We start from the raw sequence: 14,625 nt of genomic DNA on the forward strand, positions 1-14,625 counted from the left end.
CCCCGGGGAAGGGAGGAGGAATTTCCCCTCTCTCTGCCTTGGGGAGTTCAAATCCCTTTTGGAATTCTCACCTTCCTCTCCCTGGATCTTACAAAGCGGCAGCACAGGAATTCCCGAGGTCCGGGCGAGCCCTTCAGCGGCCACAAAATTGTCCCCAAATTGTCCCCGAATTGTCGGGGAGGAGAAATCCGCGCTGCGCGCTCTGACTCAGGAGGGGGCAGCGGTGACAGTCCCGGACCTCGGGGACGCTTTATCCCAGAGAATTCCCTTCCCAGGGCCCTTCCAGGGTCACCCAAACCCTCGGCACTGTCACCGGAGCTGGGTGAGACCGGAACGGGAGGAGGAGCTGCCTCCTGGGAATTTAACCCTCAGCTCGCCGGAGCCTCGAGAAACCTCCAAATTCCAAGGAAAAGCTGAAAATCGAGGGGGGGGGGGGAAAGCAGGAATTATTTCGGGTTTACCAGTCCAAAACACCCCTTGGCCCCACATTTATATTCTTCTTTTTTTTTTTTTTTTTTTCTTTCTGGCACGACAAACGTCCTGAAATGTTTGGGAGGACAAGGGCGGAGGAGGAAAATTCGGCTTTTTAAAATTCTAACACATTTTTCAGAACTGTGTCACCCTCGTCCCGGTAACGCAAGAAATTCCCGCTTTTTTTTTTTTCTCCAGGTGATCCCGTTTTCCCGCAGAGATGTCTCTGAACCAGATGCAAATCAAGCAGGAGCTGCAGCTCCCCCCCGGTTTGGGTAAAACCACCCCAAAACAGAGCCCGGAGCATCCCCAAATCCCGGTGCCCGAGCCGCTCCCGGCAGCGGCGCAATTCCCGGAAAAGGCGATCCCAGAACCGGGAAAAGGGGAAACTGCCCTGCCCCAGGAGCAGCAAACCCAGATCCCGGAGGGATTCCCGAATCCCGGACCTGCTCCGCGCCTGGAAGAGAAATCCTGCCCGGAACCGACCCTGGAGAAGCAGGAGGTCAAGGAGATCCCGATTCCCGTTGCCGTTCCCTGCGCCCAGGAGAAGCAGCAGTGCCAGGAAATCCCGGTGTCCATCCCAGAAAAACAGGAGTGCAAGGAAATCCCAGTGTCCATCCCAGAAAAGCAGGAGTGCAAAGAAATCCCGGTGTCCATCCCTGACCCTGTCCCGTGTTCCCAGGAGAAGCAGCAGTGCCAGGAAATCCCAGTGTCCATCCCCGACCCTGTCCCGTGTGCCCAGGAAAAGCAGGAATGCAAGGAAATCCCGGTGTCCATCCCGGAAAAACAGGAAAAGCAGGAATGCAAAGAAATCCCGGTGTCGATCCCAGAAAAACAGGAATGCAAGGACACCCCTGTCCCCACCCCAGTTTCAATCCCTGAACCCACCCCGTGTGCCCAGGAAAAGCAGGAATGCAAGGAAATCCCGGTGTCTATCCCAGAAAAACAGGAATGCAAGGAGATCCCGGTGTCCATCCCGGAAAAACAGGAAAAGCAGGAATGCAAGGAAATCCCGGTGTCCATCCCAGAAAAGCAGGAATGCAAGGAGATCCCGGTGTCCATCCCAGAAAAGCAGGAATGCAAGGAGATCCCGGTGTCCATCCCGGAAAAGCAGGAATGCAAGGACACCCCTGTCCCCATCCCAGTCCCAGACCCCGCCCCGTCTTCCCAAGAAAAGCAGGAATTCCAGGAGATCTCAGACCCCACCCCCTCTTCCCAGGAAAAGCAGGAATTGCAGGAGATCCCGGTGCCCGTCCCGGAGCAGCGCTCCCTTCCCGAGAAATTCCCTCCCCTGGAGCAGCAGCTGGAGCAGCCCGGCCCGTGGCAGAAATAGAGGGAAAACCTCGATCCCGGGGGTTTTCTCCCCGAATCCAGAGGTTTTTCCAAGCCTTTTTTTGGTTTATTTTTTTTTGTTTGGTTGGTTTTTTTTTTTAACCCCTGCAGAGCTTTTGTCAGGAATTCCTTCCAGCCGCCCCTCCCGCTAACGCCTTGTCCTTTACTAACAGCAGGGAATTCCCGTCGGGAATGCTTTTCCAAGCAGGGTTGTAGCTCCGCTTCCCAAATTCCTGCCCTTTTCTTCCCCCAATCCCGCGGCTTTGGAATGCCCAAAAAGCCCCCCCCCCCCAAAAAAAAATTATCATGGAGCAAGGGGGGGTTTGTGAAGTTAAAAGCCCCAAATCCAGGGAAGAGCTCATCCCCTTTTTTCCTGCCTTTCCCCCCTGGGTTCCAGCTCCCACCTGGAATTTGGGAAGTTTTTCCCTAAAAATAATCAGATTTTGTGCGGGATCTGCCGCCAAAACGCTCGAAACTTCCCAAACCGGGAATTAGTGCTGAATAAAAAAAATAATCCTTTGGGACTGAGGGAAGAAAAAGAAGATTTTTAGGATAGATCCGACTTTGGTGGAATTGAAAACAATCCTTTGGAATTGAGGGGTGGGGGGGAAAGGAAGAATTTCAGGATAAATCCGAGCTCGCTCTCCCCTCGAATTTCCTCGGAGGTGTCAAAGAACAGGTCAGGCCGTGAATATTCCCTAATTACCCAAATTTATGGATAATTAACTCCACTCCAGACATGTTTGGGAAGGGATTAACCCCGGGCGTGGCGCGGACCGGGATAAAGGAGGAATTCCAGCCGGGAATGTTTCGCCACCCGTCGGTGTTTGGGACTTGGTCTCGCGATTGTTTTCGGCTGCTGTTGGATCCAGGATTTATTTCACTGTGAAAATTCCGCAATAAAAGCGACTTTCAGTACCGAGTTTTGGGAATTTTTGTTCCTGGTCGTAGGGGGGGGTTATACCAGGTTGTGTTAGTGTTTTTTGGGTTTGTTTTTTTTTTTTTATGAAATTGTGGGGATTTTCGTACCAAATTTTGGGGATTTTTGTGCCAAATTTTGGGGGTTTTTATACCAAGTTTTGGGGATTTTTTAATCAAGCTTTGGGAAGTTTTATACTGAGTTTTGGGGGGGGGTTCATATCAAGTTTTGGGGATTTTTTATTCAAATTTTGGGAAGCTTTCTACCAAGTTTTGGGGGGGCTTTATATCAAGTTCTGGGGATTTTTTTTTATCAAATTGTGGGAATTCTTATACCAAGTTTTGGGAATTTTTGTACCAAATTGCTGGAATTTTTTTAAATCAAGTTTTGGGGATTTTTATTCCAGGTTTTGGGGATTTTCAATGGCTTCTCCTGAAAAAGATGGAGAGGAGGCTCAGCTTGCAAAAGCCGGGTTTTGTGTGTGCTTAAAGTTGATATTTCAGGGGAAAATAAAAGAGAAGGAGAAGGGAAAACGGGAGAAAAGCACCAACAAAAACACCAGGAAGCAACCGCGAGGTCATTCCATCATTTTATTGCACCACATCCCAAATTAAACTCGGAATTAAAACCATCCCCCGCCGTTCATCTATCATCTTTTCTAAACCTAATTAAGCGCATCTCGTTGTGAGGTAATTTCTGGCAAGCGGAGCGGGTGGCTGCAGGTCTGGAGGCGTTCCCGGGAGCCAGGAGAGGTGGGAAACGCAGGATTTGGGATTTGGGATGGCTCCTACTTCTGCTTGGAGCACTGCTGCTGCTGCTGCTGCTGGGGCAGGCTCTTCACGGCCGCCTGGGCCTGGCCTTTGGAGGCCTGGCTTTGCTGGACCCCCTTGGGAAGGGCCCCGCATTTCTGCTGGCACTGGGCCGGGATCTGCTGCGGCTGCTTCTGCTGCTGCTGGGACATCCTGGCCGGGCCTGCAATTCAAAACCAGGGAGAGAGCCGAGCAAATTTTAGGCTTAAATTCGCCTTTTTGGGTAATTTTAAAGGTGAATTTTTGGGTAATTTTAGAGGTGAATAAATTCGCCTTTTTGGGGTGTTGGGGTTCCGGGCGCTGCCTCAGCTTTGAGGTCGACCCCGCGGATTTCAACTCAATCCCAGTCCCGAACCAGGATTAGATCCCTGAACTCTGAATTTTGGGGAGTTGCTTCCCGCCCTTTGTTGGGGTTTTTTTTTGGATCCCATCCCGTTCCCTGCGGGATCGGTCGCCCCGCTGAGGGATCGGGGGGTAGCTGTGCCTAAAACGAGGATCAGAGGCAAAGCCCAGCCTAACAAAGCCAGGGAAAGGCTGCAGAGCTGGAGAGGAGACAAACGGCACCGGGGGTTTTCCTTCCTTCCCCCTGCTCATTTTTTTTCTGGGAATCTCGACTTTCAGGGGAAAAAAAGTGGATTTGGAGGAAAGCTGAACTCAAGGAGAAGCTCCAAGAAAAGCAGCAAAAGAGGAGCTGAAAACTGGGGAAATCTCAGGATTGGGAGTTTTGGCAGGGAAAAAATCCTTTGGTAACAATCCCAGTATTGGATACCAATCCCAGTATTAGATAATATTCCCAGTATTTGATAATATTCCAATTATTTGTTAATATTCCAATTATTTGTTAATATTCCCAGTATTTCATAATATTCCCAGTATTTGATACCAATCCCAATATTTGATACCAATTTTTGGAACCACCATGTCTCTTCCCAGCTCCTTGAGACCCCCCAGAGCAGGAGCCACACCCAAGGGCCATGAAATTCAGGTGGATTGAGGATTTTATCCAAGAAAACGGAACCAGGATCCCCGGGAATCCGGGAAGCTGTTCCACCATCATGCCCATGGATGCCGGCCTTTGGTTATCCACGGGATTCTTATCAATCCCAGAAAAATCATCACAGAGTTCCGACCCAAAGAGTCCCAAACCACTGGATGGAGACTCAAAACACCCAAAATTCTATGACACAGTTTTCCACCCGTTGCAGGCGGAATTTTTGGGGGGAGGCACGACCCCAGCTTGGGGCAGAAAACAGCGAAAAATCCCAATTTTTGTGGAAGACACAACCCCAGTTTGGGGCAGAAAACAGCGAAAAAAATCCCAATTTTTGGGGGAGACACAACCCCAGTTTGGGGCAGAAAACAGCGAAAAAAATCCCAATTTTTGGGGGAGACGACCCCAGTTTGGGGCAGAAAACAGCGAAAAATCCCAATTTTTGGGGGAGACAACCCCAGATGGGGCAGAAAACAGCGAAAAATCCCATTTTTCCCACCCTGGGGCACCAAACCCCCCGTCTGGGCAGCGAGAGGGGCAGGGAGGGACTCACCTGGCGCGTCCTGCTGGAGGAGGGAGCTCAGGAGGAGCCGCTGCGGGTGCGGAGCCTCCCCCGAGGAGCAGCTTTTATATCCCTCAGGATGGCTCCGGATTAAACTCGGTGACCAGAATCTTTCACAACCGGAACCGGCTCCGCTCCCACCTCCTGGACCTCGGTCAAAGCCCGGCAGGGATTCCCTCCTCTCCCAGCTGCTGCGGGGGACTGGGTGTTCTTCAGCCAGGGCACGCCCAGGGCTGCTCATCGCGGGGTGATTTGTTAATAATTCGTTAATGATTTCTTAATAATTCACAGCACCCCCGTCCCGAGCAAAGAACCGGCAGCCGGGACAACCCACGTCCACTCGGGAATGAGTTTTAGGGATAATTTTGGCTGGGGAGCACCTGGAGACGTCTGAGTGGGGTTGGGAGTCTGTGCTGTCTCCTAGGGAAGGCTCCAGATCCCAGTTTGGAACCTGGAAAAGCACCAGATCCCAGTTTGGGACCTGGAAAAGCACCAGATCCCAATTTAGTTCTGGATTTTGCTGTTTCCCTCCTCTATTTCCCATCCCAAAAACAAGAATGAAACTTTATTTTTATTTTATTTCCCCCCCCCCCCCGCAATAAATCAGGAAGGTTTTCCAGGCTCCTGCACCTGATGAAATATCCCTAATTTATTGCAAATATCCCAGGAATTCCAGCAATTCCCAACACTGACCACAGCCGGTGCGTCAGGGCTTGGCCACAGGAAATGTGGGGAGCACAGCAGGTCCCTCCAGGATTTTCCAGGTGCTCCCTGTTCCCAGATAAAATGGAAAAAAAAAAAAATCCATTTTCAGGCAGAGGTGATGGATTGGGATGGAGATGGTCCAAAATCGGGTGATTCACAGGGTTGGAACTCCACGTGATTCCTGATTTAAACCTTTTCCATGATTCATGGTTTAAACCTTTTCCAGGCCTCCAAGAGCTTGGATCCCCAAAAGTCTGGAGGAATTTGAGGCGCAAATTCCTCACTTCCCCATCAGTTTTCCTGGGAATGCCCAGTCCAGGTGTGTTCAGGTGCAGGGGTTGGTTTTTTTTTTTTTTTCCATGATTCCTGACTTTTCCTTTTCCACGCCCCAAAGATGCCACAGAAGTGGCACCTCCAGGGGCAGAGCTTGGATCCTCAAAGATTTGGGTTCCTCGGGCGGAGTTTGAGGTGCAGAGCCCTCATTCCCCCACCCATTTTCCTGGGAGTTTCTGGCCCAGGTGTGGGGTTGTTCGCCCCCATCCCTAAAACCTTTTCCATGTCCCCAGGGTGCCACAAAAGTGTCACCTCCAAGTTGCTCCTGAGGGCAGATCCTCAAATTCCACGGAGGAATTCCAGGTGCTGATTCCTCACTTCCCCATCCATTTTTTTTTTTTTGGGGGGGGGAATTTCTGCTCCTGCTTTGCCCCTCGGGTGTGCTCAGGTGTTTGCCCTCCCCAGCTGTGGGGTTTTTTTTGCCTGCCACCATCCCCACCTGCGGGTGTCACCTCCTGGTGTCACCTCCTGGTGTCGGCAGCGAGGGACACAAAGAGGAACCTGCTCCTCGCCTCCCCACCCGCACATTAAAGAGGAGATTTGGAAACAGCGTCGGCACGCCCCCGGAATATTAATATCTCTCTTTTCTTCTCCAGATTAGATGTTCCCCACCCTTCCCGTAATGAGGGGGTAGGTGGGGAGCGATTTCAGCATTCCCAGACGGGGCCGGAGGTGAAGAAAGCCAAAGGCACAACCCAGGACACAGTGGGAGCTTTATCTCCAAAATTTGGGGGTTTTTTAATGGGTTTAACTCCCTCCAGTTAACAACTTTTATGGGTTTAACACCCTCCAGATGGCCACGGGGTCAAATTCAGCTTCTAACTTATCCGGAATAAAGGTGGAGGAGCCTTAATTATTAAAATTATTTAGAATTTATTTATTTATTAAAATATTTATTTGTTCAATTGTTAAAGTGCAATCATTTAAATTTACTTAAAACTGTGCCTTCCAGGTGCCCAATTCCTTTATTAATTTAAGGCTTTCTTCCACTTAAATTCGCCTTTTAACGGTTTCTAGGATTTACTTCCAAAATCCCAAGCTGTGAAGACCGAAACTCTGTCTGAAAGTCAAATTTCTATCAATAATTTCAGGCATCTCTCAGAAAAGAATTGACCAGACGACGATTTCTTTGTCGAATTAGAAGGAATTTCTCTGTATTAAACGGTTTTTTACTTCAGGCATAAAACCCTCCCCAACCACTTCTGAAAACTGAAATTAAAGATATTTTGGGGCCTGAAGTCATGGAAATGGGGAGAAAAAAGACAAAAGACAGATGGTGCCATCGATGGTCATTTTTTATTGCTGCACAGAGAATGCACAAGACTGAGAAGAGGCAAGAGGAGAAGGGAAGGGGAAAAGCATCGACATCTTCCACCACCAGCTGCTGACAGCGTTTCCCGGGAATCCCAGCGCTAAAATATTGGGAATATCCACGGAAAAACGCTAGCACGGCAGGAGCAGAAGTGAAAACACAGGGAACGCTCAGGGAGGAAACGTTTTCCAAGACAAAGACAGCGTGGGACGATCAGAGCAGGACGTTGCGTTGCTGACGGGTCTGCGCCGTGTTTTCCATCCAGAGCCCGCGATTTTGGCTCCTCACCGGTGACCGGAGCCTCCCCGCAGGGCCAGGCCCGCGTCAGGGTCAGCAGGGGCGGGAGCAGGGCTCCAGGCACACGGCCTCGCACGACTCCACGCACTTGGTGCTGCAAACCTCGGCCTGGCACTGCTCCACGCACTTGGTGACACAGGGCTCGGGGCACTGGGCGGGGCACGGGGTGGCACAGACGTCCACGCACTGCGGGGCACAGCTGGTGGCGCACTGGGTGGCACAGACATCCACACACTGCGGGGCACAGCTGGTGGCACAGACATCCACGCACTGCGGGGCACAGCTGGTGGCGCACTGGGTGGCACAAACATCCACACACTGCGGGGCACAGCTGGTGGCGCACTGGGTGGCGCAGGGCTCCACGCACTGGGTGACACAGCTGGTGGCACAGGGGGCCTGGCAGACCTCGACGCACTGGGTGGCGCAGGGCTCCACGCACTGGGTGACACAGCTGGTGGCACAGGGGGCCTGGCAGACCTCGACGCACTGGGTGGCGCAGGGCTCCGGGCACTTGGCGCACTTCTGCAGGCAGGGAGGGGGCAGGCAGGGCTGCTTGCACTGCTCGTAGTAGTAGGACATCCTGGGGAGGTGCTGGGAGAGCAGGAAAGAGCTGGGAAAGAGCTGGGAAAGAGACAAAAAGAAAAAAGGTCAGGATATCGGTGCGTGCTGATCGAGGCGCGATTGGCGGTGAGCGGTCGCGGTGGGTTCGTGTTCGGCTGAGGAAAGAATGTTGGGAAAAGATCCTGCGTCCAGGATTCCTGGGTTCTGGAGTTGGAAGAGACCCCTCAAGGATCTCATCAAGTCCGGCTTTTCAGGGAATGGCCCCTGCAGGGATCAAATCCGTGAGCTTGGCGCTGTGGGCCAATCCCAGGGTTTTTATGGAATTAACGCTGCCAGAGAACCCCTTCCTTCACTGGGAACCTGCTAGGAAGCCTAGAGCCATGAATCCTGAATTTTATGGGATTGCAAACTCTGTAGAAGCCATAACACAAAAATACTCCAGTTCCTCCTATTCCCAGTTCCATCAGCAGACGTTCCAGGCCTCGTCTCCTCCTTATCAGATCCTCACGCCCACCTGGGCTGGGAATTCCCAACCACAAAGCCCAGAGGCCACAAATCCCCACCATTATCCCATGGAATCGCGGGATGGTTTGGGTTGGGAGGGATCTCAAAGATCATCTCGTTCCAGCCCAGACCAAGTTGCTGCAAGACCTGTCCAACCTGGCCTTGGACACTTCCAGGGATGAGGAATCCATGGGATAACCTGGGCCAGGGCCTCACGGTTTCTCCCCAATATCCAACCTAAATTTCTTCCCAATATCCAACCTAAATTTCAGTGTAAACCCATTGCCTGTGTCCTGTCCCCGCAGCTCCTGAGGAAAAGTCCCTCTCCAGCTCCCCTGGAGCCCCTGCAGATCCCGGACCTGAGCTCTCCAGAGGCTGAACATTCCCAGCTCTCCCATCCTGATGATCCTCCAGATCCTGAGACATCACTGGAGTTTTTTTGGTGGATTAATGGGGCTCGCAAGGGAAGGGTTGGCCCAGAGGCTGCAGCTCCAATTTCCAGCTCATTTCCTCCTCTTGGCTTCTCCCAGAGGTCTCCCCCGGCTTTGCCTGCAGGAATTCTGCAGCTCCCTCCTTCCAGATAGAGCGTCTTCCCACCCATCCCGTTTGAAGTCCCAGGAGCTGCTCCACAGCATCCATTAATTTATTTAATTCCCAGCCTTAACGAGGCAGGAACAAATTAACCAGGATGGAACAGGAGGGAGGAGGAGGAGAAGCAGCCGCAGTTCTGCACGAGGCGACTTCTCCAAGCTCCTCCAGGCAGAGCAAACCCTCAATAAAATCCCCAATCCCAGGACAAATCCCAGAAGAGAAGCACAGGAGCGAAGCTCTGCCGGAACCAGGAGTGAACTCTCTTTTTCCACGAGACATCCTGATAGAAATTCCCTGATAAAGCCAAGGAGGACTTACCGGGTCACCGGTCCTGGCGAGCGACGGAGAAGCCAAAGGAACTGGCGGGAGCCTCGGAACCCAAACCTTTTATACGGCCGGAGTGGCGTCAGCTCCGGAAACGCGGGAGCCCAGGGGGATGGACAGCTGACCACAAACTGCCCCGGCAGGCTCCTCCTCCACATGCTTTGCATGTTTGTTTGCATCCTAATTTTTGGTGGAAGGCCTCTTCCAGGAAAGCAGGTGATGCTGAGGCAGCCGCGCTCCCATCCCGGTCATGCGGTTCCCAATGGGAATGGCGGAGTCATTAAAAAAAAAAAACCAAAACAGCAGCGGGTGATGAATTAATTGGTTTTCAGAAAGGATTTAATGGATTTAATGCGCTGGGACATTTCCGTGGCCTTATTTCCATAAATGTTGGGTTTTGATACCTGGAGTTTTTCCAACATGGGATGGCTGTTATTAGGGAAGATGGGTAATTAATTGGATTTACTATGAGAAATAGCCTGTCGTAATTCTCATGGAAAGGCACAGCCAGTCCTCCAGCGCTCCCACATAACCTTGAGGACCCCATTTTCCTGATAAATTAAATTATTTCATTCATCCGACCCATTCTTTTCCATGGATTAACACCATGTGTGCTTGGAAATTCCAGTGGGGACACAACTCCAGGTTTTTTGAGGAACACTTCAAGACATTCAAGGCAGGATAATCCTCATTTTAAAAATGTTTTTCCCTCACAGAAAAGTACAAAATGCTCCAGTTTAAATGGGATTTAAGCCCAGGGTGATACTAATAATAATAATAATTTTTATTAAAGTTTTGCCCGTAATGGAAAATCAACATTTCTCTCAGATATTCCAATCACAGAGATGGGAAGGCGACCATCACAAAAATGCTGAATAGGGGAGAAAAAACCACCCTGAAACAAACCAACCCAGCATGAGCAGCACGTCCTGTTTACGCCCCAAACCCGGAGTCCCCGGGAGAATTCCAGGCGTCAGCGCCGGTTCCTTCCCAGTGCTTGTACTGGAATTCCACCCGGAGCTGACGGATCTCCACGGGGTTTTTTGTCACCTCAGCTTTTCCACAGACTCAGCTCCCCACGTGCAGCTTCTCCCCTTCCCCGGAGGCTCCGGTGCCCCCAGGGCTTTTCCGGGGATAAACTGGGACTGGCAGAGTGTGGTTTGCTCATCTTAAACACCTCCTTTGCCACGGGAGGAGAAACTGCACCCAGCAGAGCTCGGATCTGGGAGCTGAATTTTTAGGCAGATGAATCCCTCCTCATTTTCTCCTCCTCGAGCTGCTGGGTGTGGAAATTTTCCCCCAGAGCAGCTTCCAAGTCTTATCTTCCCAAGGAATATAACATATTCCGGTTGGAACGGCTCCTCATTATCTCCTCAGGCTCCAGGCTCACCTCAAAACCATCTCTGAGGACCGGTCCTGCGCCTCCCTTTCTACCCCGAGTTGTTTCACACCCTGTAGTTAACCTTGATTAGCAAGAAATTGGGGCCTTCCAAAAGTGGATTGTTTCGGGAGACGTAAAGGGACCCGCGTCCCGACACGTGGGAACGTCACGGGGCCGGGTTGTTATCCCTAATTGGCACTCATTTGGGAATCTCCATTACGTTCATGGACAGCTGGAGTCATTGGAGTTGTCACGTTGGTGTCGTGAGTCAGGACCCCACAGCGACGTCCTTCGGTGGCTCCGGTGACTCCTCCGCGGCAGGCCGGGCGTTCCGGAGGGAATTCCACGAGGGAATTCCATGAGGGCAGCAGCCCCAGCTCCAAGGGTCTTGTGCTGGAGGGCCAAAGATTTTCCAGGGTCCCAAAATCCCTGAGATTGGGGAAGATCTCCCAGAACATCAAGTCCAAGATGTGTCCGAGCCCGCCTTGGTCACCCCGAGGAATCTCCAGGAATTCCTCAGACACCTCCAGGGGTGGCCAATCCAAACCCCCCTGAGCCCCTTCCAAGGCCTCCCCACCCTTTCCAGGAGGGATTTGCACAAATTTCCCACCCTGGGCCTCCCCTGGCACAGCTCGAGGTTGTTCCCTCTTGTCCGGTTCCCTTCCCTGAGATCAGATCCCAAATTCCCCCTGGATCCTCCTTTTCTCCCGGCTGAGGCCCCCCCCCCATCTCCCTCAGGATTTTCCAGACCCTTCCCCAGCCCCATTCCCACCCCTGGACAGGCTCCAGCCCCTCCATGTCCCTCTTTCCATGATTTTCCAGACCTGGACACAGAATCGAGGTCCAACCCCTCCACCCCAAAATTCCCATTTTCCCGAGCAAGAAAAGGAATTTTTTCTGCGTGTTTCGGTCAATTTTCACGGAAATCAGGGATTCTCCCCATTTTCCTGCCCAAACCCTCCACAACCGGTTGCAATTAACCCTCCTGGGCCTTCATCAGACCCAACTTTCCCCTCTCCTCATTCCCACACGGGCCGGGGCGAGGTGGGAGGGTCTGACCCAGCTCCAGGGCAGTGTCCAGGCGGCTCTGGGAACCCTGGAATTTTTGGGATGCCAGGAGGATGAGAGGAGAGGACGCTCAGCCTCACACGGGCGCGAGCGGCTCCTCCAGTCCATGCCCGAGGGACACTTTGGATCCAGCCATGACAGGAACCCAAATCCCACCATTCCGGCCTCTTTTCCTGTTTACTGCGGAAGGTGAGCGCGCAGGGAAGAATGACAATTAGCACCTGAGTAATTAAACCTGGGAAGGAGGAACCGGCTGTGGTTACGAAAAAAAAAAAAAAAGAAAAACATTCCTCACCTCTTTTATCTCTTTGCCTTCTCTGCTTTGATTTGCTCCGTTTTTTAAGGAAAAATCTCTGGATTTCCCTCCAGACTTTTTTTTTTTTACTTTGGTGGATAAAATTGCTTTGATCTCCATGGAAATTTTAGAGCTCACCTGGTGGAGGAACCAGGGGGATTCCTACAACATTTCCTTGCAATGAGCAGCAATTTTCTGCCTATTTTAATTTCACAGGTATGGAATAAACATCCAGGTGTTCATGCAGGAAGAATTCCCGTTTGTTTGGTTGGTTGGTTTTCTGGAAATGGGGGCTCCGAGATGATTTAAATCTGAATTTTATGGACACGTGATTAGATACCCTACCGGCACCACACCAGAAGGGAAAAATTAATCCAAAAGCCCATTTTTTTTTCCCTCACCTACATTTTATTTCCCAGGAAACCGAAGGATTTGGGAGCAGGAGCAAAGGACATCATTGCCTGCGCAGAATTTTAAGGAATTTTAGAGGCGTTTTGGGGTCCGGTGAAACCCCACGGGGAGGATTTGTGCCCCGGCCCGCCGGGATCGGAGGAGCTCCGGGGGAGGAGCTCGCAGGTTGTCACCAACCCCGGGCCTTGGGGCATCTTTGGAGGAGCCGGTGGCGGCTCCCAGACGGTCGCGCCCCGTCTGCCGCCGCCCCCGCTCCTCCCGCCCGCATTCCGAGCGGGATTTGCTGCGCCAAACCCTCCCCAAACCCTCCCCGGGCCCGGCTCCCAGCCGAGCTCAGCCTGGGGAACCTCCCGGGATGGTCCCGGATCCCCGTTTGGGGGGTTTGGGATCGAGTGATGGAGGAGTGCTTGGAAAATTTCACCTTTTTTTGGTGGGTTTTCAGGTGTTTTTCCAGGCTGGAAATCCCATCTGAGCTGGGATTTCAGATGTTGGTCTGGGTTATCAGATGTTGATCTGGGTTATCAGATATTGATCTGGGATATCAGGCATTGATCTGGGATTTCAGACCTTGATCTGGGATTTCAGGCATTGATCTGGGATTTCAGACATTAATCTGGGATTTCAGACATTAATCTGGGATTTCACACATTGATTTGGGATTTCAGACATTGATCTGGGATATCAGGCATTGATCTGGGATTTCAGACATTGATTTGGGATTTCAGACATTAATCTGGGGTTTCAGACATTGATTTGGGATTTCACACGTTGATCTGGGATATCAGGCTTTGATCTGGGATTTCAGACATTGATTTGGGATATCACAGATGTCAGGACTGAGGGAAGGGCTGGAGATGTGCTTTTGAGATGACCTGGGCCGGGCCAGCAGTTGGATTTGATGATCCCTGCGCGCCCCTTCCATCTCAGGGCATTCCGCAATCCCAGGGAGACCTTCCCAAGCATTTTTTATTGCAAAAATTTGGGATTTTAGGAAAGGAATTAAAAGGAGGCAAAGGAAACGCGCGAGGCCGATGCCAAGATCGTTTCTTTTATTGCTTCAAGGAAAAAGATCAGGAGGAAGGACAGAACAAAGAGGGGAATTCCTCCATCACACTCCTGGTGCGAGGGGGAACTGCGGATTCTTTCTCCCAGGGAACCATCCCGGGGGCACAAAATCACTTGGTGACGTCCTGTGAGGAACGGCGCTTTCTTGGGGTGAAAAACAGCAGGAACGGGGCAGAACGTGAGGAAAATGAGGATTTACTCTTCCTCTGGAGATCCCGTGGGGATCGCACCCCGGAGCCCCTCAGCGAGCCCGGAATTTCGGGCAGCCCGAGACGGAGCAGCGCTGGCCGCACACGGGGCAGGTCTGGGTGACGCAGGTGGTGGGGCAGGAGTCGGCGCACCTGGTGACAACCTGGACACCTCCACGGCACTGAGAGGTGGCACGGCTGGGGACACAGCACGGGGCTGGGCACGGGGTGGGCACTCCCTGGCAGCAGGGGTCCTGGCAGGTGGTGGTGCAGGTGGTCACTCCCTGGCTGCAAGAACTTCGGCAGGTGGTCACTCCCTGGCTGCAGGGGTCCTGGCAGGTGGTCACTCCCTGGCAACAGGAACTTCGGCAAGTGGTCACTCCCTGGCAGCAGGGGTCCTGGCAGGTCGTGGTGCATGTGGTCACTCCCTGGCTGCAGGAACCTTGGCAGGTGGTCACTCCCTGGCTGCAGGGGTCCTGGCAGCTGGTGGCACATGTGGTCACTCC

The 14,625-nt window shown here is 52.2% G+C and overlaps 2 protein-coding genes across 2 annotated transcripts; one reads left to right on the plus strand and one right to left on the minus strand.

Annotated features, from left to right (window-relative positions):
* The first annotated feature begins 691 nt into the window (after nucleotides 1-691).
* LOC136568134 (E3 ubiquitin-protein ligase RNF12-B-like) lies at nucleotides 692-1,804 on the plus strand. Its single transcript, XM_066567984.1, has 2 exons — nucleotides 692-1,525; nucleotides 1,712-1,804. Exons 1-2 carry the CDS (start codon nucleotides 692-694, stop codon nucleotides 1,802-1,804), a joined length of 927 nt encoding a protein of 308 aa, XP_066424081.1.
* Nucleotides 1,805-7,764: 5,960 nt separating this feature from the next.
* LOC136568088 (proline-rich protein 9-like) lies at nucleotides 7,765-8,310 on the minus strand. Its single transcript, XM_066567944.1, has one exon. The coding sequence runs from the start codon at nucleotides 8,308-8,310 to the stop codon at nucleotides 7,765-7,767; it is 546 nt and encodes a 181-aa protein (XP_066424041.1).
* Nucleotides 8,311-14,625: the final 6,315 nt, after the last annotated feature.

This window comes from Molothrus aeneus, chromosome 31 (assembly GCF_037042795.1).
Source record: "Molothrus aeneus isolate 106 chromosome 31, BPBGC_Maene_1.0, whole genome shotgun sequence".
In the NCBI taxonomy this organism is placed as follows: domain Eukaryota; kingdom Metazoa; phylum Chordata; class Aves; order Passeriformes; family Icteridae; genus Molothrus; species Molothrus aeneus.

Bases quoted from the DNA above. Each gene is read 5' to 3' on its own strand.
- LOC136568134 (XM_066567984.1), top strand. From the start codon at position 692: ATGTCTCTGAACCAGATGCAAATCAAGCAGGAGCTGCAGCTCCCCCCC. The intron at 1,526-1,711 runs GTGTCCATCCCA...GAATTGCAGGAG, and splicing joins AGGAATGCAAGGAGATCCCG to ATCCCGGTGCCCGTCCCGGA.
- LOC136568088 (XM_066567944.1), bottom strand. From the start codon at position 8,310: ATGTCCTACTACTACGAGCAGTGCAAGCAGCCCTGCCTGCCCCCTCCC.